The sequence below is a fragment of the Salmo trutta genome, chromosome 27 (genome assembly GCF_901001165.1).
Source record: "Salmo trutta chromosome 27, fSalTru1.1, whole genome shotgun sequence".
NCBI lineage: Eukaryota > Metazoa > Chordata > Actinopteri > Salmoniformes > Salmonidae > Salmo > Salmo trutta.
This window is the reverse complement of record NC_042983.1, coordinates 15,416,454-15,442,863: the sequence shown is the minus strand read 5'-3', so window position 1 is coordinate 15,442,863 and position 26,410 is coordinate 15,416,454. Positions and strand designations below refer to the sequence as shown.

The 26,410-nt window shown below is 43.3% G+C and overlaps 1 protein-coding gene across 1 annotated transcript; it reads right to left on the bottom strand.

Moving 5' to 3' along the window:
* Positions 1–20: 20 nt before the first annotated feature.
* LOC115164410 (pleckstrin homology domain-containing family A member 2) lies at positions 21–26,405 on the bottom strand. Its single transcript, XM_029716852.1, has 12 exons — positions 26,215–26,405; positions 24,098–24,262; positions 16,218–16,274; positions 16,064–16,112; positions 11,115–11,212; positions 4,042–4,170; positions 3,836–3,937; positions 3,675–3,743; positions 3,306–3,376; positions 3,143–3,206; positions 2,740–2,817; positions 21–2,183 (listed from the first exon to the last, which is right to left on the bottom strand). The coding sequence occupies exons 2-12, from the start codon at positions 24,236–24,238 to the stop codon at positions 1,719–1,721; spliced, it is 1,323 nt and encodes a 440-aa protein (XP_029572712.1). The 5' UTR covers positions 24,239–24,262; positions 26,215–26,405; the 3' UTR covers positions 21–1,718.
* Positions 26,406–26,410: the final 5 nt, after the last annotated feature.

The following is a 26,410-nucleotide window of genomic DNA, read 5'->3' as shown; positions in this document are numbered from 1 at the left end:
AGACAACTTTACAATAGAACTAAAAAGCTTTTGTCTTATTATTTAATGCACTTGCTTACAAGTTAAAAAACAACACCATTATGATCAGGTAGGTGAGTGGACACCAGGTACGAGGTAGAAGGCAGTCCATTACATTTGAAATACTGTACCACAGGAATTAATCAGAGAAAACAGTAACCAGAAGAGCAAAATACATGAAATTGCATTAGAAATAGCAGACATGAGCATTTAACCATTCTCTTTCCGGAATGACAGTACTGCAAAATGCTAAAAGAACATATACAGATATCAAAGATACCTTAACTTAAAAACAAACATTACCCTGTTTCTAAAATGTTTGACCAGCCAGTCAACCATGATGAACCCAACACACACAGATAGACACACACACTCTGGGTTCAAATACATGTGTATTTGAGCATTTGTTATTGAAATACTTTTTTCTATGTATTTCAGTATTTTCAAATACACAGCCCAAAACAGGTACTTTTATTTGAGTTATTTGTAAAAACCAAATAGTCGACCAAATTGTATTTTAAAAGTATATTCAAATACTTATTTCAAATACTATTTTCAAATACCTGGGTTAAATGTATGGGAGTATATTTATATTAAAATACATTAAATAGTATTTGAACCCATGTCTGACACACACAAAGCAGATATTGATGTTTGTGATTTATAACAGGAGTCTATGTAAAGAATCAGAAACATGACAGGTTAAGTTTAAAGAGAAGGGAAAAGCACACCTGGACCTGGGTCGGTGAGGTGCAGGCAGGGGAAAAGCACACCTGGACCTGGGTCGATGAGGTACAGGCAGGGGAAAACACAACATGTGACATGACACAATACCATAGTAGATCATTTGCATTTGAGCAAGAGAATCCGGTATGTGGAAGAACGTGCAGAAATACGCTAAAAGCGTATTTACAAAATGTGTTGCTGATGTAGCGATTTGACGCAATTGGATGCAGTCTAACAAGGGAACAGGACTGTCTACCAACAGGCAGAGCCACAGACACTAACATGTTCCATGACCAGGTTATTGATAGAATGGGACCCTTGGGTTCGGTCCCAATTGGCAGTGGCACCATATTCATTATATAGTGTACTACTTTTGACCAAGACCCATAGTGGGTGCCAATTGGGACGTAGCCTTGGTTAATACAAGCAAAAGACCAGCTGACTCATACTCGTGGAGGGTGTTCGGGAGACAGACCAGGCTCCACCACAGCATCCACCTTCCTTCATCTCAGTACCTGGGTGGACTAAATTCAAGTTTAAAGAGGAAATCGTACAATAAAATATAACATATCCTTCACATTCCACCAGACACTCTAATACTGATAACCCCTCCCAGTCTGCCCAACACTGCTCTCTCTGAGTCACCCTCTATACCAAAAGCCCACAGCCACTACTGACACACTCCTCAGTGAGAGAACGCATCCAGGAACCCCAGTTTACATCACTACCCTCCCCCACCAGGGCTACTTCAGCAAACAGACCCACAGCAGACGTAGCTTCAGCAGCAGGCCTGTGAAACTCTTAGAGTGGAGGAGAAGGGGGTGGGGGAGGTAGGTTCAGCCTTTCAACGGTAGAAAGCACTAAAACAAGTGTCATTGTTTGTCTACACATTGGTTCTAGATGGTGGTTCTATATATTGTTGGATCCAGAGTTTTGGTGATTCTAGAAGTGGTTGATTCTAGACGTGGTTGGTTCTAGACGTCGGTGGTGCGGATGCCATCATCGTCCAGGCTGAAAGGGAAGCTGCGGTCTTTGGGGGGCTGAGGCTGAGAGCGGTGTCTCCTCCGGCTGCTGGAGGGGTCTGGAGCTATGGGGCCAGGGCAGGCTGGGACCCCCACACCACTGGCTAGGGCTGGAGCTGGGACCCCCTGTGGGATGAGAGTGGGAGTGGAGGGGGAGGATGAAGATGAGGAGGTGGAGGTGGAGCGAGAGGAAAGACTGGAGGGCAGATTGCTAAAGGGACTGTCCTTGTCCAGTGTGCCCAGAGCGGGAGCCTCTCTTTGGGGTACGGGGGTCCAGGGCTGCCACCCCGGGGCCACAGAACATGACTTCACTAGTGGGGGTCTCCTGTCATCTCCCTGGCGACCACGGAACACAGAGGGTGGGTGGGAGGAGTTACCATGGCGATACAGAGAGGAGGCAAACGTAAATACAGAACCCTGAGAGAGAGAGAGAGAGAGAGAGAGAGAGAGAGAGAGAGAGAGAGAGAGAGAGAGAGAGAGAGAGAGAGAGAGAGAGAGAGAGAGAGAGAGAGAGAGAGAGAGAGAGAGAGAGAGAGAGAGAGAGAGAGAGAGAGAGAGAGAGAGAGAGAGAGAGAGAGAGAGAGAGAGAGAGAGAGAGAGAGAGAGAGAGAGAGAGAGAGAGAGAGAGAGAGAGAGAGAGAGAGAGAGAGAGAGAGAGAGAGAGAGAGAGAGAGAGAGAGAGAGAGAGAGAGAGAGAGAGAGAGAGAGAGAGAGAGAGAGAGAGAGAGGAGAGAGAGAGAGAGAGAGAGAGAGAGAGAGAGAGAGAGAGAGAGAGAGAGAGAGAGAGAGAGAGAGAGAGAGAGAGAGATTCAATTTTTCCAATTCCCCCACTGAATCACGCTTGCATTTGGGCATGCCATAAGGACCACTAATAGTACTGGTCTGAATTGCTAGTCGGCCCATCGGGTCATGTGGGGCAAATTCTGAGGAGTTGTGATATGAGGCTTTCGTATGCATCTAAATCTACCTTTACCTTGGCAGGGCCTCTGAAGTCCTGTATCTTCAACTCAATGTCTCTGATCCAGCCCTGCATGTCCTCTGGAGTGTCCGTCTGCAACACAACCAGCACATGCTTACACATCACGCTTAAACAACTCAGTAAGCACACACACACACCGCTCTGTGATCTGAGGCCCCTGCCCCTAGTCAGCTGTTCTCCCATGGGGGGACAAGGGATGTTATTGTTCTTATGGTTAAGTGTTGGGAAAGTTCTCCTCCAATTCACAAAAAACATCCTGTCCATTTCTCCAAAAACAGAAGTAAGGCCACACATGAGCAACAGAGCATCAAGCCAGAGAGGAGTCAACACAGATGGAAGCCCAACTGACGACAACACACACACACACACACACACACACACACACACACCTACCTACCTGGATATAGAAGACCCTGGAGCTGGTGATGATCTCAAACAGGTTATCTCTCATCAGCAGGTCCCTGACAGAGATGAGTGGGTAAGACATTGAGCTTCTGTGTTTGTATGTGTTTTTGTCTTGTGTCAAGAGAACGAGAGAAAGAGAGGTGTGTGACTCTCACCCAGATTTCACCAGACACTCATGGACCTTCTGAATGTCTCTCAGAGGAACAGCTCTCAGAGGCTCCTTATCCTGAAATACATATCAAATGCAGGTTTCACGCAAACGCACATCAGAAAAACACCACTTTACTCTATTCCACTGACATATCTGTCACACAGAACACTAAACACACAAAAGCAGAACCAAAGACAAACATGGAGGACACATGTTTTTTCCTACAATGTATTGGCTTGGTTTGTATTTCCTATCCCAAATCCATTTGAGGACATCTGTAATTACACCCCACTGAGGTCTAAACAGCAACAGCGTTACCACCCAGAGCCACACACAGAGGAGAGAAGAGGAGAGGGACAGGATATGACCTCACCATCTCACACTTGTAGTAACTGACAGCGTTGTGGTCCAGTGTGAAGAAACGTCTCTTCCAGCTTTTCCTCTGAAACACACAACAGATTAGTTCACAAGTGTGTGTGTGTGTACACGCATGTGTGTGTGTGTGTGTGTGTGTGTGTGTGTGTGTGTACTCACCACGTTACCCTGTTTGACACAATAGCCACACCTCAGTACACCTGGTCTACTGCCTACAGAGGAGACCCTCCTGTCCCCTACCTCAATCTCCTCCCCCTCATTCTGCAACACACACACAATCATCATCCTCACAACTATCATCATCACCGTCATCGCCATCTTCACTGTCATCGTGGCAATAGTGTATTTGGTCTAGACCATAGTACCTGGTAGATGGGTGTGTGCACCACCACTCCCCCGATGATCTCAGTCTTGTAGGCCAGCCTCTTACCCCCTGCCTCACCGGTTACCGTAGAAACCTCTGATCTGGGCTGGAGAGGCCCTGCTTTTGGGACCTACATCGAACAACAGTTTGAGCAATAAGTCAAACACACAGCTAGCAGTTGGCATTTAGCTAACAACACATTACCATTCAGGTTTACTTATTGATATCCTATGAAACTATAAATGCATTACAACATATTTATGGAGTGATAAACAAGAAATGTGAGATAAACAAGGCCCATAAGGCACACAGGGTTTCTTCAATGGGAATACAGGGCAGTTAATGAGGAAGTGGAAGAGCGAGAGTTGTGTGAGGGCAGGTGACAATAGAGAAGAAACAGAGCAGCACCACACTTCAGCCTCACAGAGCCACAGACAGTGGTGACCTTTCTGACACAGGTTCCAATAATCTCTCCTTCCTCCCGAAGTGTGACACTTCCCTTCATGGATTGGAAAGAAAATGACTGCTACAGTGCCTTACGAAAGTATTCGCACCCATTGACTTTTTCCACATTTTGTTGTGTTACAGCCTGAATATAAATTTGATTAAATTGAGATTTTGTGTCACTGGCCTACACATAATACCCCAAAATGTCAAAGTGGAATGATGTTTTTAGACATTTTTACAAATTAGTTAAAAATGTAGTCAATAAATATTCAACCCCTTTGTTATGGCAAGCCTAAATAAGTTCAGGAGTAAAAATTAGCTTAACAAGTCACATAATAAGTTGCATGGACTCACTGTGTGAAATAATGTTTAACATGATTTTTTAATGACTACCTCACCCACCACATACAATTATCATCTGTAAGGTCCCTCAGTCGAGCAGTGAATTTCAAACACAGACTCAACCACAAAGACCAGGGAGGTTTTCCAATGCCTCACAAAGAAGGGCACCTATTGGTAGGTGGATAAAAAAAAGCAGACATTGAATATCCCTTTGAGCATGGTTAAGTTATTAAATCGACTTTGGATGGTGTATCAATAACACCCAGTCACTACAAAGATGCAGGCGTCCTTCCTAACTCAGTTGCCGGAGAGGAAAGAAGCCGCTCAGGGATTTCACCATGAGGCCAACGGTGATTTTACAGAGTAAAATGGCTGTGATGGAAGAAAACTGAGGATGGATCAACAACAGTGTAGTTACTCCACAATACTAACCTAAATAACAGAGTGAAAAGAAGCAAGCCTGTACAGAACAAAAATATACGAAAAACATGCATTCTGTTTGAAATAAGGCACTAAAGTATAAAAAATAAAATAAATTAACTTTATGTCCTGAATACAAAGCGTTATGTTTGGAGCAAATCCAACAACATATCACTGAGTACCACACTATAGATTTAAAAGTAGGCTAGTGGCTGCATCATGTTATGAGTATGCTTGTCATCGGCAAGGACTCTGGAGTTTTTTGGGATAAAAAGAAATGGAATAGAGCTAAGCACAGGCAAAATCCGAGAGGAAAACCTGGTGTTCAGTCTGCTTTCCAAAAAACACGGGGAGACAAATTCACCTGTCAGCAGGACAATAACCTAAAACACAAGGCCAAATATACTATTTACATATCTGGCATTGCTCATCTCATTTGTATATACTGTTTTCTATACTATTCTACGGTGTCTCATTGACTTAATAATGCTTACATACTGTATCTTGCATTACTCATCTCATATGTATATACTGTTGTTTCTATACTATTCTACTGTATTTTAGTCCGTTCTGCTCTGACGTCGCTCGTCCATATGTATATAGTCTTAATTAATTTCTACTTAGATTTGTTGGGAACTGGGTATATGTTGTGTAATTTGTTAGATATTACTGCACTGTCGGAGCTAGAAGCACAAGCATTTCGCTACCCCTGCAATAACATCTGCTAATCACGTGTATGTGATTTGATATACACCGGAGTAGCTTACCAAGACATCATGAATGTTCCTGAGTGGCCAAGATATAGTTTTGAATTAAAATCAGCTCAAAAATCTATGGCAAGATTTGAAAATGGCTGTCTAGCAATGATAAACAACCAACTTGACAGAGCTTGAATTGTATTGACTCAGGGGTGTGAATATTTAAGTAAATGAGATATATTTCTGAATTTCATTTTCAATAAATTTGCAAACATTTCTAAAAACATGTTTTCACTTTGTCATTATGGGGTATTGTGTGTAGATACATGAGAAAAATCTAAATTCAGGCTGTAACACAAAATGTGGAATAAGTCAAGGGGTATGAATACTTTTTCAAGGCACTGTATATGGAAACTCCCTCTAGGCCTACACCAATCCAATGTTTTCAAATGTATGTGGAGTGGTGAACGAGTGCACACTTCAGGAGAAAAAAAGACTAAGATTATTGGGACATAACCACTAACTGCTGCTCTCAGCCTTCTGTAGAAGTGTGGAGGGGAGGAGTTACAGGCCTTCAGCATTAAACTCTCTGGTCAAGAAGTTTGTGTGTGAGTGCGTGTGTGTGTGTGTCAGATCTTTACTGCAGCTCCACAGCACAAACAGCACATGTGTGTGGTCCTGGTAGAGCATGGCACTTGCAACTAGAGGCCTTCACGGGTCCGAAAAGTTGGACCCGTTCCGAAATGGACCTGGGGAATTCCCATCCGGAACAGATATGCATGAATTCACGTTTTTAATACAGTGGGGGGAAAAAAGTATTTGATCCCCACTGATTTTGTACGTTTGCCCACTTACAAAGAAATGATCAGTCTATAATTTTAATAGTAGGTTTATTTGAACGGTGAGAGACAGAATAACAACAAAAAAATCCAGAAAAACGCATGTCAGAAATGTTATAAATTGATTTGCATTTTAATGAGGGAAATAAGTATTTGACCCCTCTGCAAAACATGACTTAGTACTTGGTGGCAAAACCCTTGTTGGCAATCAAAGAGGTCAGACGTTTCTTGTAGTTGGCCACCAGGTTTGCACACATCTCAGGAGGGATTTTGTCCCACTCCTCTTTGCAGATCTTCTCCAAGTCATTAAGGTTTCGAGGCTGACGTTTGGCAACTCGAACCTTCAGCTCCCTCCACAGATTTTCTATGGGATTAAGGTCTGGAGACTGGCTAGGCCACTCCAGGACCTTAATGTGCTTCTTCTTGAGCCACTCCTTTGTTGCCTTGGCCGTGTGTTTTGGGTCATTGTCATGCTGGAATACCCAGCCACGACCCATTTTCAATGCCCTGGCTGAGGGAAGGAGTTTCTCACCCAAGATTTGACGGTACATGGCCCCGTCCATCATCCCTTTGATGCGGTGAAGTTGTCCTGTCCCCTTAGCAGAAAAACACCCCCAAAGCATAATGTTTCCACCTCCATGTTTGACGGTGGAGATGGTGTTCTTGGGGTCATAAGCAGCATTCCTCCTCCTCCAAACACGCGAGTTGAGTTGATGTCAAAGAGCTCCATTTTGGTCTCATCTGACCACAACACTTTCACCAGTTGTCCTCTGAATCATTCAGATGTTCATTGGCAAACTTCAGACGGGCATGTATATGTGCTTTCTTGAGCAGGGGGACCTTGCGGGCGCTGCAGGATTTCAGTCCTTCACGGCGTAGTGTGTTACCAATTGTTTTCTTGGTGACTATGGTCCCAGCTGCCTTGAGATCATTGACAAGATCCTCCCGTGTAGTTCTGGGCTGACTCCTCACCGTTCTCATGATCATTGCAACTCCACGAGGTGAGATCTTGCATGGAACCCCAGGCCGAGGGATATTGACAGTTCTTTTGTGTTTCTTCCATTTGCGAATAATCGCACCAAATGTTGTCACCTTCTCACCAAGCTGCTTGCCGATGGTCTTGTAGCCCATTCCAGCCTTGTGTAGGTCTACAATCTTGTCCCTGACATCCTTGGAGAGCTCTTTGGTCTTGGCCATGGTGGAGAGTTTGGAATCTGATTGATTGATTGCTTGCTTCTGTGGACAGGTGTGTTTTTCGCAGGTAACAAGCTGCGGTTAGGAGCACTCCCTTTAAGAGTGTGCTCCTAATCTCAGCTCGTTACCTGTATAAAAGACACCTGGGAGCCAGAAATCTTTCTGATTGAGTGGGGGCCAAATACTTATTTCCCTCATTAAAATGCAAATCAATTTATAACATTTCTGACATGCGTTTTTCTGGATAGTTTTGTTGTTATTCTGTCTCTCACTGTTCAAATAAACCTACCATTAAAATTATAGACTGATCCTTTCTTTGTCAGTGGGCAAACGTACAAAATCAGCAGGGGATCAAATACTTTTTCCCCCCACTGTATAGAGACCCGTTCCAAATGGACCCAAGGCCAACTAGACCAGTTCCGTATAGACCTGGTCAGATCCAGACCCGGTCCGATCCGAGTGAGGGAAGCAGCAGAAAAGTATATTTTTAAGGTAATTTATTAACCGGAGCTGATAAAGCGAGGGACAGGTGACGCTCTAGCAGGGGCCATGCTGTTTGTGTGTGTGTGAGTGTGTGACACGGGAACAGGGAGGGAGAGACCGCAACCAAACAAGTCGACTCGCACTATAGTAGACTAATAGCTGCCATACTGTAGCTAGGTTATTTATCATCCAATATGATTACGTTGTACCTGTCTTGACTGCATCAAACCAGGAGAACCTGGTTAACTAACCATCTAGGCTAATTGAAGCTGCATGTGCTTTCTCATCCTACAGCTACAAACAACAACAACTCCATTCAGAATATAAAGTAGCAGCCTATCTGTTGGCTCTTGGAGCTCATCCTTCTCCTTTAACTTTCCTTCATTTTAATTCCATCTTCCATTGATTAGATATGTCCTAACTTTTGCCACACACGGAGGCTCTGACTGTAGCCTATTGCCACTTTGATGACTTATGATTGGCCAACAACAAGCTTCACGCGCCACTCTTGTGAAAAGTAAAGAGCGGCAGCATAAATTATACGATTTCTCTCTCTAATGCAGCAGTCGCGTTCTGATCTGTATGGGTCCTTCTGGACAAGTCAATTAAAACTACACATACCTGAGACCCGTGAAAATCAAATTCGATCCGGCCCAGACACGTGACATTTTTTAGAATTCTGGATCCGGACTTGCTCAGGTCTCGGATCGGGTCTCGGGTATTCGGGTACAAGCGGCTCCGTGAAGACCTCCATTTGCAACGCCAAGATAGGGTTTGATTCCCAGGACCACATGTACATAACATGTATGCACACATGAATGTCAGTCGCTTTGAATAGAAGCATCTGCTAAATGGTATATACAGTATTATAAACAGTGTATGTGTGGAAAGCCCCCCCCCCCCCCCCCCCCACAGGCTGAATATAGGATTCAACACACACTGTGCTGGAATGTGCTCTGTGAAACCTCAAAACACAAATCATGCTGTCCTGTTTCACCATTTCCTCATATTATAGATGAGAGATTGTGAGAGTATGTGAGCGTGCCAAACCAAAAGCATAATTAGCGTTGGGTGGGTGGGGGCAATCTTAAAATGAGGAAAGGAGTAGCACTGTGTGGTGTCAAGACACAGAAATCAAGTAGCTGCCTGGTGCTTTATGGAGGGAACTTATTTCCCCTATCAATCAAATTTGTAAATGTTGTATTTCACCTCTGTTGAGAACAAGTTCTCATTTACAACTGCGACCTGGCCAAGATAAAGCGAAGCAGTGCGACAAAAACAACAACACAGAGTTACACATGGGATAAACAAATGTACAATCAATAACACAATAGAAAAATATATATATACAGTGTGTGAAAATGTAGTAAGATTAGGGAGGTAAGGAAATAGGCCATAGTGGCGAAATAATAAAACATTGGAGTGATAGATGTGCAGATGATGATGTGAAAGTAGAGATACTGGGATGCAAAAGAGCAAAAATAAATAACAATATGGGGAGGTAGTTGAGTGGGCTATTTACAGATGTGCTGTGTACAGGTGCAGTGATCGGTAAGCTGCTCTGACAGCTGGTGCTTAAAGTTAGTGAGGGAGATATAAGTCTCCAGCTTCAGTGATTTTTGCAATTCGTTCCAGTCATTGGCAGCAGAGAACTGGAAGGAAAAGCGGCCAAACGAGGTGGCTTTGGGGATGACCAGTGAAATATACCTGCTGGAGAGTGTGCTATGGGTGGGTGTTGCTATGGTGACCAGTGATCTGAGATAAGGCGGGGCTTTACCTAGCAAAAACTTACAGATGACCTGGAGCCAGTGGGTTTGGCGACGAATATGAAGTGAGGGCCAGCCAACGAGAGCATACAGGTCGCAGTGGTGGGTAGTATATGGGGCTTTGGTGACAAAACAGATGGCACTGTGATCTGCATCCAATTTGCTGAGTAGTGTTGGAGGCTATTTTGTAAATGACATCGCCAAAGTCAAGGATCGGTAGGATAGTCAGTTTTACGAGGGTATGTTTGGCAGCATGAGTGAAGGAGGCTTTGTTGAGAAATAGGAAGCCAATTCTAGATTTAATTTTGGATTGGAGATGCTTAATGTGAGTCTGGAAGGAGAGTTTACAGTCTAACCAGACACCTAGGTAATTGTAGTTGTCCACATATTCTAAGTCAGAACCGTCCAGAGTAGTGATGCTAGTCGGGCGGGTGGGTGCGGGCAGCGATCGGTTGAAGAGCATGCATTTAGTTTGGAGGTTTGTTAACACAGTGCCCAGAGCCAGAAGTATACAGAACGGTGTTGTCTGCATAGAGGTGGATCAGAGAATCATCAGCAGCAAGAGCGAGATCATTGATATATACAGAGAAAAGAGTCGGCCCAAGAATTGAACCCTGTGGCACCCCCATAGAGACTGCCAGAGGTCCGGACAACAGGCCCTCCAATTTGACACACTGAACTCTATCTGAGAAGTAGTTGGTGAACCAGGCGAGGCAGTTATTTGAGAAACCAAGGCTGTTAATTATTATAAGGGCAAATTGACCTGTCTCTCATGACCGCAAGTTACACGCCTGGTTATACGTGTAATGATTAGATGAGTGATATGTTATGTTAATGTTACCATATGTTAATGGTAACGTTAGCTAAAGGAGTTCTGGTACTCACAGTGATCTTGGTAGCTTTGTTCAGAGCGAGGACCCAGTCTTTCAGGTCAGCAGCATCGTTGGCATGGAGGAAATAACGCCGAGACACTGCATTGATCACTGCAGACATAGTGATACACAGAAATACAGAACATAAATACAGAGGTTATAATAGCACTGATCACTGCAAGAAGGACAGAACAGGTATGGGTTGTTCCACCTCAAAAAGAGGGTTAACACCCACCATGTTAGATTGTTCTTAGCAAAAGAAACAATTAGCATTTCTGAAACATTATTTTGTTGAAATATAATTTAATCTATGAGAAATTAACCTAACTGATTGCACCCAAATTGGCCATTTTAATGTATAGGATTCAGATAATATTCAATTAATATAGTACCCAACATCCGATTCGGACCAAACGTCTTCCTACCAATTAGTAAGACATGAGGAATTGTATTTTTTTTAATATATTTTTTTAAGCCACCCACAGAACCCTCACACCCCACGCCAATCCCACCCCAACAACCAGTATACAGTATCAGTTCTCTATTTTTGACAAGTAGTATGAAGCTGTGGCTTGCTTCTCCATATCATGTACAGTCGCGGCCAAAGGATTTGAGAATGACACAAATATTAATTTTCACAAAGTCTGCTGCCTCAGTTTGTATGAATGCAATTTGCATATACTCCAGAATGTTACGAAGAGTGATCAGATGAATTGCAAAGTCCCTCTTTGCCATGCAAATTAACTGAATCCCCCCCCCAAAAATGTCCACTGCATTTCAGCCCTGCCACAAAAGGACCAGCTGACATCATGTTAGTGAATCTCTCGTTAACACAGGTGTGAGTGTTGACGAGGACAAAGCTGGAGATCACTCTGTCATGCTGATTGAGTTTGAATAACAGACCATGGTTACCTGCAAAGAAACACATGCCGTCATCATTGCTTTGCACAAAAAGGGCTTCACAGGCAAGGATATTACTGCCAGTAAGATTGCACCTAAATCAACCATTTATCTGATCATCAAGAACTTCAAGGAGAGCGGTTCAATTGTTGTGAAGAAGGCTTCAGGGCGCCCAAGAAAGTCCAGCAAGCGCCAGGACCGTCTGCTAAAGTTGATTCAGCTGCGGGATCGGGGCACCAGTACAGAGCTTGCTCAGGAGGCGAAGACTTTTGGAGGATGGCCTGGTGTCAAGAAGGGCAGCAAAGAAGCCACTTCTCTCCAGGAAAAACATCAGGGACAGACTGATATTCTGCAAAAGGTACAGGGATTGGACTGCTGAGGACTGGGGTAAAGTCATTTTCTCTGATGAATCCCCTTTCCGATTGATTGGGGAATCCGGAAAAAAAGCTTGTCCGGAGAAGACAAGGTGAGCACTACCATCATTCCTGTGTCATGCTAACAGTAAAGCATCCTGAGACCATTCATGTGTGGGGTTGCTTCTCAGCCAAGGGAGTGGGCTCACTCACAATTTTGCCTAAGAACACAGCCATGAATAAAGAATGGTACCAACACATCCTCCGAGAGCAACTTCTCCCAACCATCCAGGAACAGTTTGGTGACGAATAATGCCTTTTCCAGCATGATGGAGCCCCTTGCCATAAGGCAAAAGTGATAACTAAGTGGCTCAGGGAACAAAATCTACCCCAGACCTTAATCCCATTGAGAACTTGTGGTCAATCCTCAAGAGGCGGGTGGACAAACAAAAACCCACAAATTCTGACAAACTCCAAGCATTGATTATGCAAGAATGGGCTGCCATCAGTCAGGATGTGGCCCAGAAGTTAATTGACAGCATGCCAGGGCGGATTGCAGAGGTCTTGAAAAAGAAGGGTCAACACTGCAAATATTGACTCTTTGCATCAACTTCATGTAATTGTCAGTAAAAGCCTTTGACACTTATGAAATGCTTGTAATTATACTTCAGTATTCCATAGTAACATGTGACAAAAATATCTAAAGACACTGAAGCAGCAAACTTTGTGGAAATTAATATGTGTCATTCTCAAAACTTTTGGCCACGACTGTAATGCATTCCCTGTGAATCTGGTCATGTTTCTTTTCCCTTGTTCAAAGAAATTAGTCATTGAAGTAGCTTGCATTATTTACCATAAGGTAGTGTCAATGGTTTATAGAGAGTGTCTTCTAAGTGGGGAGCGGACCAATGGGTGAGTTTCCCTGTGGGTCCTGCTTTTATTTTACATCCATGGGCTAATCAACATTAAAGATAACAATTACATTTTAGTAAAACAATGGCAACACTAGCTATTCTCTTGTGGAATTTGAAAGGCCTTAATAGTTCTATCAAACATTCTAACTATCTTAATAGTCTAAAACCACATCGATAGAGCAATGCTCCGAGAAACACACATGAAATTGAATTGAACTAAATCATAATTATTAACAAAAATTCAGTTGATGATTCTCTGATTTTATGGGACAAAGGTTTTATTAAAAACAATGCAACTACATTTGCTTCTGGGCTGAATAAATCACATTTAAAAGAAGATATCAGAATTGGAAAAGTTGTTAACGAAGTTAGAGCGTTCTCAACAAATACTTTTTTCAGTGCAACTACTCTCTCCAAAGTCAAGACAGAACTAAATCTATTGATAAGACAGAGAGCAGAATATTCCATCTGTGGAGATAAACTTAAGCATTAGTTTCATGGTAATCGACACAGTTGTCTTCTGGCTAACAAGCGTCGCAGTAATTAAGGGATATTGTAACCATTGAAACTCAATCAGGTGAATTACTATCAGAACCCAAATTATATCAACTAAAGTGTAACGACGTGCGCTGAGAGTTCGGAAGCAAGTTCAGGGAGTGAGTGTTTTAATAAATAAACATAATACAAAAAATGAGAAACACTAACGGCACACAGACAATACAGGAACAGAAACAATAACACCTGGGGAAGGAACCAAAGGGAGTGACATATATAGGGAAGGTAATCAGGGAAGTGATGGAGTCCAGCTGAGTCTGATGACGCGGAGGTGCGCATAACGATGGTGACAGGTGTGCGCCATAACGAGCAGCCTGGTGACCTAGAGGCCAGAGTGGGAGCACACGTGACAAAGATTCCCCCGTTCCTATAAAGAATTGTACCCCTCTGATTGTAAATCCACTCCAAGCCAGACAAAGTCCTTTTTAAAGATGTAAGAACTCTTCTTCTCTCAACTGAGGAAGCCAGTTTGATGGGAGCCCAAATCTCTCTCCATGAACTTAAAAAGGGCATTGGATAGCATGAATAAAGACAAATCACCTGTTTGGGACAGTATTCCTTCTGAGGGCTATTTAATATTTTGGAACCAATTAGATCAACTATTACTCGAAATGAATAACAAAGCCAATCACAAAGGGTAATTTGGAAGGGACGTAAATAAAATAAAAGATTTGGCATGGGTCCTTAGATCCTCAAAAGGTTTTACAGCTGCACAATCGAGAGCATCCTGACTCGTTTATCACTGTCTGGTATGGCAACTGCTCGGCCTCCGACCACAAGGCACTACAGAGGGTAGTGCGTAAGGTCCAGTGCATCACCGGGGGGGGCCAAGCTTCCTGCAAATCCAGGACCTCTATACCAGGCAGTGTCAGAGGAAGGCCCTAAAAATTGTCAAAGACTCCAGCCACCCTAGTCATAGACTGTTCCCTCTGCTACCGCAGGGCAAGCGGTACCGGAGCACCAAGTCTAGGTCCAAGAGGCTTCCAAACAGCTTCTACCCCCAAGCCATAAGACTCCCGAACAGCTAATCAAATGACTACCCAGACTATTTGCAACCCCCCCTTATGCTGCTGCTACCCTCTGTTATTACCACTTTAACAACCCTACCTGCATGTACATAATTACCTCAATTACCTCGACACCGGTGCCCCCGGTGAACTGTTTGACCAAAATGACCATCGTTATGTTTGGAGGAAAAAGGGGGATGCTTGCAAGCCGAAGAACACCATCCCAACCGTGAAGCATGGGGGTGGCAGCATCATGTTGTGCGGGTGTTTTGTTGCAGGAGGGACTGGTGCACGTCACAAAATAGATGGCATCATTAGGCAGGAAAATTATGTGGATATATTGAAGCAACATCTCAAGACATCAGTCAGGAAGTTAAAGCTTGGTCGCAAATGGGTCTTCCAAATGAACAATGACCCCAAGCATACTTCCAAAGTTGTGGCAAAATGGCTTAAGGACAACAAAGTCAAGGTATTGGAGTGGACATCACAAAGCCCTGACCTAAATCCCATTGAAAATTTGGAAGCTTGTGGAAGGCTACCCAAAACATTTGACCCAAGTTAAACAATTTAAAGGCAATGCTACCAAATACTAATTGAGTGCATGTAAACTTCTGACCCACTGAGAATGTGATGAAAGAAATAAAAGCTGAAATAAATCATCATTATTCTGACATTTCACATTCTTAAAATTAAGTGGTGATCCTAACTGACCTAAAACAGGGAATTTTTACTAGGATTAAATGTCAGGAATTGTGAAAAACTGAGTTTAAATGTATTTGGCTAAGGTGTATGTAAACTTCCGACTTCAACTGTATATTGTCAACAATCTAAACGAACCCTGTCTGTTTTGCCCCACTGTTGCACACACATCGGTTTTGTTGCTAAACAACCAACCTGTCTATGGAGCCCCTGGCCCAGGCAGTTCGGCAATCAAAATAAATTACACCAATCTCTCTCAATTCTACGGATAACATCATGTCATTATACGACGACGATATCTTACTTTATCTAGACAATGTATCTCAATCTCTCAAACACTTTGAAGAATGCCAATGTTTCAAACTACAGAAACAATTTCAGAACAATCTGAGATGGTGGGTGTCATGGCTTATTGAAATGACATGGAACGATTCAGATGACACACAACTGAACGTGTTTCACCAGGGCCATGAGAAGACTTTACACTCTCATACTCATGCAAACGGAAGCACTCAAACAAACACTTTGACTCACCAAAGCAGAACTCAGTCTTGGACTTCTGTTTCCCCGTGGCCTCGCTCACCTAACCACCGAACGAAGGAGCAGATGAGATGAGAGAGAAGATGAGAGTCTGGAATCAGTCAAAAACATTGCCCTTACTAAGTAGTCTGTTTAAGGGTGTTGTTACCTTGGAGATGTACGTCAGCTGCAGAATCCCAACTGCGTTCGCTCCACTAGGCAGGTTCTAGAGGCAGACATACAACAACACAACAGTGTAATAAACACAGTAACACAACAACTAGGGTGGGGCGGTAACCAGATTTTCATACCGTCAAAGCGTTTCTGTACCATACCGGGGTATACGGTATTACCGAATGTGCACACAAGGGCTGCTATAAATAATAAAATAATATACCTGTATATATACTTTTTTGAGGGGACGCACAACACAATTTAGGCAACAGGGATCTTGATCCAGGAGGGGATTGAATGTCTCTGCTGTAACCAAGAAGCTTGACCTTTACATCTAGCCACTTTGCTAAAAAGTTACCAAAGCAAATGCATAGCTGTGGCCCTGAGCTGGATATATATATATATTTATTACAGTTATACATAACTTATAGTTAGTTATAAGCAGTGGCGTAGCATGCACTCTTGCGAGTCAGAGGTGTCCTCAACCCCTCCACACAAAAATTATATATAAATATATACAGTACCAGTCAAAAGTTTGGACACAACTACTCATTCAAGGGTTTTTCTATATTTTTACATTATATAATAATAGTGAAGACAACAAAACTATGAAATAACACATATGGAATCATTTAGTAAGAAAGTGTTAAACAAATCAAAATATATTTTATATTTGAGATTCTTCAATGTAGCCACCCTTTGCCTTGATGACAGCTTTCCACACTCTTGGCATTCTGCTTTTCCTTCACTCTGCAGTCCAACTCATCCCAAACCATCTCAATTGGGTTGCGGTCAGGTGATTGTGGAGGCCAGGTTATCTGATAGAGCACTCCATCACTCTCCTTCTTGGTCAAATAGCCCTTACACAGCCTGGAGGTGTGTTTTGGGTCATTTTCCTGTTGAAAAACAAATTATAGTCCGACTAAGCGCAAACCAGATGGGATGGCGTATTGCTGCAAAATGCTCTGGTAGCCATGCTGGTTAAGTGCGCCTTGACTTTTTATTAAATCATCAAAAGTGTCACCAGCAAAGCACACCCACACCATCACACCTCCTCCTCCACGCTTCACAGTGAGCACCACAAATTCGGATATCATCCGTTCACCTACTATATGTCTCACAAAGACACGGCGGTTGGAACCAAAAATCTCAAATTTTGACTCCAGACCAAAGGACAGATTTCCACCGGTCTAATATCCATTGCTCGTGTTTCTTGGCCCAAGCAAGTCTCTTATTATTATTGGTGTCCTTTAGTAGTGAACTCTGAAGCATTTATTTGGGATGCATTTTCTGAGGCTGGTAACTTTAATGAACTTATCCTCTGCAGCAGAGGTAACTCTGTGTCTTCCTTTCATGTGGTGGTCCTCATGAGAGCCAGTTTCATCATAGTGCTTGATGGTTTTAGCGACTGCACTTGAAGTTCTTGAAATTTTCCAGATTTCCTTCACTTTAAGACATGAAGGTCAGTCAAAGCAGCCAACAAGTGCTCAGCACATGTGGGAACTCCTTCAAGACTGTTGGAAAAGCATTCCAGGTGAAGCTGATTGAGAAAATGCCAAGAGTGTACAAAGCTGTCATCAAGGCAAAGGGTGGCTACTTTGAAGAATCTCAAATATATTTTGATTAGTTTAACACTTTTTTGATTACTACATGATTCCATGTGTTATTTCATAGATTTGATATCTTCAATACTATTCTACAATGTAGAAAACAGTAAAACTAAAAGAAAAACCCTTGAATGAGTAGGTGTCCAAACTTTTGACTGGTACAGTATACCACACACACACAGTGCATTCGGAACGTATTCAGACCCCTTGACATTTTGTTACGCTACAGCCTTATTTTAAAATTGATTAAATAGTTTTTACCCCCCCTCATCGATCTATACACAATACCCATAATGACAAAGCAAAAAGAGGTTTAGAAATGTTTGCAAATATATAAAAAAAAAAAAATGGGGGGGGGGAAATAAAAATCACATTTACATAAGTATTCAGACCCTATACTCAGTACTTTGTTGAAGCACCTTTGGCGGCGATTACAGCCTCGAGTCTTCTTGGGTATGACGCTACAAGCTTGGCACACCTGTATTTGGGGATATTCTCCAATTCTTCTCTGCAGATCCTCTCAAGCTCTGTCAGGTTGGATGAGGAGCGTCGCTGCACAGCTTTTTTCAGGTCTCTCCAGAGATGTTCGACTGGGTTCAAGTCCGGGCTCTGGCTGGGCCACTCAAGGACATTCAGAGACTTGTCCCGAAGCCACTCCTGCGTTGTCTCGGCTATGTGCTTAGGGTTGTTGTCCTGTTGGAAGGTGAACTTTTGCCCCATTCTGAGGTGCTGAGCGCTCTGGAGCAGGTTTTCATCAAGGATCTCTCTGTACTTTGCTCCGTTCATCTTTCCCTTGATCCTAACTAGTCCCCCAGTCCCTGCCGCTGAAAAAACTCCCAACAGCATGATGCTGCCGCCACCATGCTTCACCATAGAGATGGTGCCAGGTTTCTTCCAGACGTGACCGGTTGGCATTCAGGCCAAAGAGTTTAATCTTGCATTCATCAGACCTGAGAATCTTGTGTCCCATGGTCTGAGAGTCCTTTAGGTGCCTTTTGGCAAACTCTAAGCAGGCTGTTATGTGCCATTTACTGAAGAGTGGCTTCCGTCTGGCCACTCTACCATAAAGGCCTGATTGTTGGAGTGCTGCAGAGATGGTTTCCCTTCTGGAAGTTTCTCCCATCCCCACAGAGGAACTCTGGAGCTCTGTCAGTGACCTTCGGGTTCTTGGTCACCTCCCTGACCAAGGCCCTTCTCCCCTGATTGCTCAGTATGGCCGGCAGACAGCTCTAGGAAGGGGGATGGAGGAGGCCACTGTGTTCTTGATGACCTTCAATGCTGCAGATAATTTTTGGTACCCTTCCCCACAAACAGGACCAAGCCTGGCCTGTTGAGGAGTGACGGACTCCATCCTAGCTGGAGGGGTGCTCTCATCTTATCTACGAACATAGACAGGGCTCTAACTCCTCTAGCTCCACAATGAAATAGGGTGCAGGCCAGGCAGCAGGCTGTTAGCCAGCCTGCCAGCTTAGTGGAGTCTGCCACTAGCACAGTCAGCGTAGTCAGCTCAGCTTTCCCCATTGAGACCGTGTCTGTGCCTCGATCTAGGTTGGGCAAAATTAAAAATGGCGGTGTTCGCTTTAGTAATCTCACTAGTATAAAGACCTCCTCCATTCCTGCCATTATTGAAAGAGATTGTGATACTTCACATCTCAAAATTGGGTTACTTAATGTTAGATCCCTCACTTCCAAGGCAGTTATAGTCAATGAACTAATCACTGATCATAATCTTGATGTGATTGGCCTGACTGAAACATGGCTTAAGCCTGATGAATTTACTGTGTTAAATGAGGCCTCACCCCCTGGTTACACTAGTGACCATACACCCCGTGCATCCGGCAAAGGCGGAGGTGTTGCTAACATCTACGATAGCAAATTTCAATTTACAAAAAAAAAACAATGACGTTTTCGTCTTTTGAGCTTCTAGTCATGAAATCTATGCAGCCTACTCACTCACTTGTTATAGCTACTGTTTACAGGCCTCCTGGGCCATATGCAGTGTTCCTCACTGAGTTCCCTGAATTCCTATCGGATCTTGTAGTCATAGCAGATAATATTCTAATTTTTGGTGACTTTAACATTCACATGGAAAAGTCCACAGACCCACTCCAAAAGGCTTTTGGAGCCATCATCGACTCAGTGGGTTTTGTCCAACATGTCTCTGGACCTACTCACTGCCACAGTCATACTCTGGACCTAGTTTTGTCCCATGGAATAAATGTTGTGGATCTTAATGTTTTTCCTCATAATCCTGGATTATCGGACCACCATTTTATTGCGTTTACAATTGCAACAAATAATCTGCTCAGACCCCAACCAAGTATCATCAAAAGTTGTGCTATAAATTCTCAGACAAACCAAAGATTCCTTGATGCCCTTCCAGACTCCCTCTGCCTACCCAAGGACGTCAGAGGACAAAAATCAGTTAACCACCTAACCGAGGAACTCAATTTAACCTTGCGCAATACCCTAGATGCAGTTGCACCCCTAAAAATTAAAAACATCTGTCATAAGAAACTAGCTCCCTGGTATACAGAAAATACACGAGCTCTGAAGCAAGCTTCCAGAAAATTGGAACGGAAATGGCGCCACACCAAACTGGAAGTCTTCTGACTAGCTTGGAAAGACAGTACCGTGCAGTATCGAAGAGCCCTCACTGCTGCTCGATCATCCTATTTTTCCAACTTAATTGAGGAAAATAAGAACAATCCGAAATTTCTTTTTGATACTGTCGCAAAGCTAACTAAAAAGCAGCATTCGCAAATGGAGGATGGCTTTCACTTCAGCAGTAATACATTTATGAACTTCTTTGAGGAAAATATCATGATCATTAGAAAGCAAATTACGGACTCCTCTTTAAATCTGGGTATTCCTCCAAAGCCCCATTGTCCTGAGTCTGCACAACTCTGCCAGGACCTTGGCTCAAGGGAGATACTAAAGGGTTTTAGTACTATATCTCTTGACACAATGATGAAAATAATCATGGCCTCCAAACCCTCAAGCTGCATACTGGACCCTATTCCAACTAAACTACTGAAAGAGCTGCTTCCTGTGCTTGGCCCTCCTATGTTGAACATAATAAACAGCTCTCTATCCACCGGATGTGTACCAAGCTCACTAAAAGTGGCAGTAATAAAGCCTCTCTTGAAAAAGCCGAATCTTGACCCAGAAATTATAAAAAACTATCGGCCTATATCGAATCTTCCATTCCTCTCAACATTTTTTTAAAAAGCTGTTGCACAGCAACTCACTGCCTTCCTGAAGACAAACAATGTATACAAAACGCTTCAGTCTGGTTTTAGACCCCATCATAGCACTGAGACTGCACTTGTGAAGATGGTAAATGACCTTTTAATGACGTCAGACCGAGGCTCTGCATCTGTCCTCGTGCTCCTAGATCTTAGTGCCGCTTTTGATACCATCGATCACCACATTCTTTTGGAGAGATTGGAAACCCAAATTGGTCTACATGGACAAGTTCTGGCCTGGTTTAGATCTTATCTGTCGGAAAGATATCAGTTTGTCTCTGTGAATGGTTTGTCCTCTGACAAATCAATTGTAAATTTCGGTGTTCCTCAAGGTTCCGTTTTAGGACCACTATTGTTTTCACTATATATTTTACCTCTTGGGGATGTCATTCGAAAACATAATGTTAAATTTCACTGCTATGCGGACGACACACAGCTGTACATTTCAATGAAACATGGTGAAGCCCCAAAATTGCCCTCGCTAGAAGCCTGTGTTTCAGACATAAGGAAGTGGATGGCTGCAAACTTTCTACTTTTAAACTCGGACAAAACAGAGATGCTTGTTCTAGGTCCCAAGAAACAAAGAGATCTTCTGTTGAATCTGACAATTAATCTCGATGGTTGTACAGTCGTCTCAAATAAAACTGTGAAGGACCTCGGCGTTACTCTGGACCCTGATCTCTCTTTTGAAGAACATATCAAGACTGTTTCAAGGACAGCTTTTTTCCATCTACGTAACATTGCAAAAATCAGAAACTTTCTGTCCAAAAATGACGCAGAAAAATTAATCCATGCTTTTGTTACTTCTAGGCTGGACTACTGCAATGCTCTACTCTCCGGCTACCCGGATAAAGCACTAAACAAACTTCAGTTAGTGCTAAATACGGCTGCTAGAATCCTGACTAGAACCAAAAAATTTGATCATATTACTCCAGTGCTAGCCTCCCTACACTGGCTTCCTGTTAAGGCAAGGGCTGATTTCAAGGTTTTACTGCTAACCTACAAAGCATTACATGGGCTTGCTCCTACCTATCTTTCCGATTTGGTCCTGCCGTACATACCTACACGTACGCTACGGTCACAAGACGCAGGCCTCCTAATTGTCCATAGAATTTCTAAGCAAACGGCTGGAGGTAGGGCTTTCTCCTATAGAGCTCCATTTTTATGGAATGGTCTGCCTACCCATGTGAGAGACGCAGACTCAGTCTCAACCTTTAAGTCTTTACTGAAGACTTATCTCTTCAGTAGGTCCTATGATTAAGTGTAGTCTGGCCCAGGGGTGTGAAGGTGAACGGAAAGGCTGGAGCAACGAACCGCCCTTGCTGTCTCTGCCTTGCCGGTTCCCCTCTTTCCACTGGGATTCTCTACCTCTAACCCTATTACAGGGGCTGAGTCACTGACTTACTGGTGTTCTTCCATGCCGTCCATGGGAGGGGTGCGTCACTTGAGTGGGTTGAGTCACTGACGTGGTCTTCCTGTCTGGGTTGGCGCCCCCCCCCCTTCGGTTGTGCCATGGTGGAGATTTTTGTGGGCTATACTCAGCCTTGTCTTCGGACGGTAAGTTGGTGGTTGTAGACATCCCTCTAGTGGTGTGGGGGCTGTGCTTTGGCAAAGTGGGTGGGGTTATATCCTGCCTGTTTGGCCCTGTCCGGGGGTATCATCGGATGGGGCCACAGTGTCTTCTGATCCCTCCTGTCTCAGCCTCCAGTATTTATGCTGCAGTAGTTTATGTGTCGGGGGGCTAGGGTCAGTCTGTTACATCTGGAGTATTCTCTTGTCTTATCCGGTGTCCTGTGTGAATTTAAATATGCTCTCTCTAATTCTCTCTTTCTCTCGGAGGACCTGAGCCCTAGGACCATGCCTCGGGACTACCTGGCATGATGACTCCTTGCTGTCCCCAGTCCACCTGGCCATGCTGCTGCTCCAGTTTCAACTGTTCTGCCTGCGGCTACGGAACCCTGACCTGTTCACCGGACGTGCTTGTTGCACCCTCGACAACTACTATGATTATTATTATTTGACCATGCTGGTCATTTATGAACATTTTAACATCTTGACCATGTTTTGTTATAATATCCACCCGGCACAGCCAGAAGAGGACTGGCCACCCCTCATAGCCTGGTTCCTCTCTAGGTTTCTTCCTAGGTTTTTGGCCTTTCTAGGGAGTTTTTCCTAGGGAGTTTTTCCTAGCCACCGTGCTTCTTTCACATGCATTGCTTGCTGTTTGGGGTTTTAGGCTGGGTTTCTGTACAGCACTTTGAGATTTCAGCTGATATACGAAGGGCTATATAAATACATTTGATTTGATTTGTGCCGACACCATCCTGTCTTTGAGCTCTACAGACAATTTTTTCGACCTCATGGCTTTGTTTTTGTTCGGACATGCACTGTCAACTGTGGGACCTTATATAGACAGATGTTTGCCTTTCCAAATCATGTCCAATCAATTGAATTTACCACAGGTGGACTCCAATCAAGTTGTAGAAACATCAAGGATGATCAATGGAAACAGGATGCACCCGAGCTCAATTTCAAGTATCATAGCGAAGGGTGTGAATACTTATGTAAATAAAGTATTTCTGTTTTAATTTATTTGCAAACATTTCTAAAAACCTGTTTTCGCTTTGTCATTACGAGGTATTCCATTGATGAGGGAAAAAAATTACATTTAATACATTACAGCCTTATTCTAAAATGTAACAAAATGTGGAAAAATTCAAGGGGTCTGAATACTTTCTGAATGCACTGTATATATTTATCTATTTAAATGGTATTGAAAATCATACCGTCGGTATTTCGAAATATACCATTTATACCGTATACCGGGGTCTCGCCCAAGCCTAACAACAAGCACTTATGCAGGCAGAGATAGAGTTAAAAACCTTCTACTCCCAGTTTCACTTCCTCTACCCTGCTAGCGGCGGAACACACACACTATTTGAACACACTCTGCCTCAGACACATCAGAGGTCATGTGTGTTTGTACAGGTACTATAATGACTGTGTGTGTGTGTGTGTACCTGGGGGTTGTCCATGTACCACTGCAGTGTGTTGCCCTGTGTGTCCAGTATGAAGTAGCGTCTCTGGAAGCGACTGCTGCCCTCCTTCTCCTCAATGTCCAGGAAGCCACACACACGGTTCTGCCTGTCCACGTATGGCATACTGCTGCCTGCTACCACATATCACTGAGAGATGGAGAGCGGGAGGAGTCTATTTGTAAGGCATTTTGAAATAAATCTTGCACAGTAATGACACAGGCTTCCAATTCTTCAGAAAACCCAAATCCTCTTTTAGAGCAACAGTAGGCAGTGAATTTGCCCGAAAGAGAGGAAGAGAGCGAGCAGTCATGTCACACACACACACACACACACACACACACACACACACACACACACTTTTCATGTGACGTTATTGAGGCAGCCTAGCTAAGCATAAGGCCTCAGGCTGTGCTGCTAACCAGAGGATTCACCACAGCTGGAAATTATAGACTACTAAACAGATCTGCATACAGGCACATTTCATCTGGTCAGATAGATATGGGGGGGAGGAAGAGAAAGAGAGGAAGGGAGAGATAGAGATGAGAAAAAGGGGGGAGAGAGAGAGTGGGGGGGGGGCAGGTCAGAGAGTGACAAGGGAATGAACATTAATTAGAGGACAACCTAACTCTTGTCAGAGAGACTGACTGACATGCTGAGGACATGACATCATCCTGACTGATGCCTGTCTGTACAGTAGATGCACCTACCTGGTCACATAAGCATGCTAACACAACCTTTCCTCTGGATCAGCAATATGAAGAACATTTCGTGTTCATGGTGTTGTTTAAGGAAAGAAAGAAATTAACACACACACACACACACACAAACACACACACTGCTTTGACATCAGAAAAAACATCTGTTTCGGGGATTTAGCATAGCAGGAGTGACCAAGTCTGAAACGATATATTGGCATCTATGGCAAACTTTAAGTAGTTCTCAATCTTTACAAGACATGGGACATTTGATGCATTTAAACTTAGCATTACATTATTATTGGGTTAGAAGGGCTTCGTGTTTGGTACCATGCTGTCTATGTAGGCCTTATTCACAGGGCTGGCAAAGTTATCCTATAATTGTTTAACCGACAATTAATGACAATAACCCTGAACAACAACAACAAAAATCTTAATACATGTATTTTAGGAGAAGGGGAGGTTCAACTTTATATTCTAGTAGATATAGTTCACTCATCTTACGAGCAGAACGGCATGTTCGGGAGGAGAAGCTTCATTTCCAAAAGTTCAATGCGGTCAAAACCAGTTTTGAGACAGGGGTGTCACCAAGCTGTGATATTCATTAGGCAAGTAGGCAATTTTCAAAAGATGCATCACAAGCTCAAAACAATTAAGACAACAGTTTCTATTTGCATGACAATTAATTGTTACCCCAAATTCCATAATTGTCACAACCCTACTGATTAGTGTGAATCATAAAGTTTTGTTTAATATCATTAAGTTTTGTTTATTAATACACAGCTCTTATTCCCCAAACAGAATGAGGAGCAGATACAGAAATAGAGGCTACATATGAATACTATAGGAGGGCAATTCCACGGTGCATTCCAACAGTGCAGATGTAATGTTTGGTAACAGAATGACAGCACAAAACATCATTCTGTTACCAAACTTCACATCTGCACTGTTCTTCAAGTAAACGTGTTTTTGTACAATTTTATGTGGAAAATGTTAAAAATAGTTATTGTGCATAGAGTTGTATGGTTTGTTTAGCTTTGCAATCGTTGTTTTTTTATTTGACAAGTGAACAATCTGAGTATTAGTGTCACTGTTAACGTGTATCTGATCCAGGAGGATCAGATCCACGTGGAACCCATCCTGTATCATAGATATGCCTACATTATTATTTGATCAGGTGCTCAGTGGGCTATGTTCTGTAGGCTAGATACTCTGTCAGTTATTTCACTAGTTGTCGACTTGTATGGAGAATAACTATTCCGCCCAATGAAGCATGATTTAGCATCAGGTTGAGATGACATGAAAGTTTAATGCTGAAACGATCTGCCAACCACAACTCTGGGTATGTCTGCCACACCTAGGCTACTCCCCCCCAACACACACATACAGACACACAAAACTTACCCGTTTTACTGTTCAGTGTGCGTGCTTCCCAAGTGTCGCAAAGAGTAAAACACGTCTCGTTTAAATCTGTTGTTACTCTTAGTTGACATCTGTCTACTATCTGAAATGTCTGCGGCACCCGAACACCGCTGTCAGCTGAGGCTTCTTTCCTGGTAGGGCTCGCGATTAGAATGAACCAATCCCGGAAATGATCTAG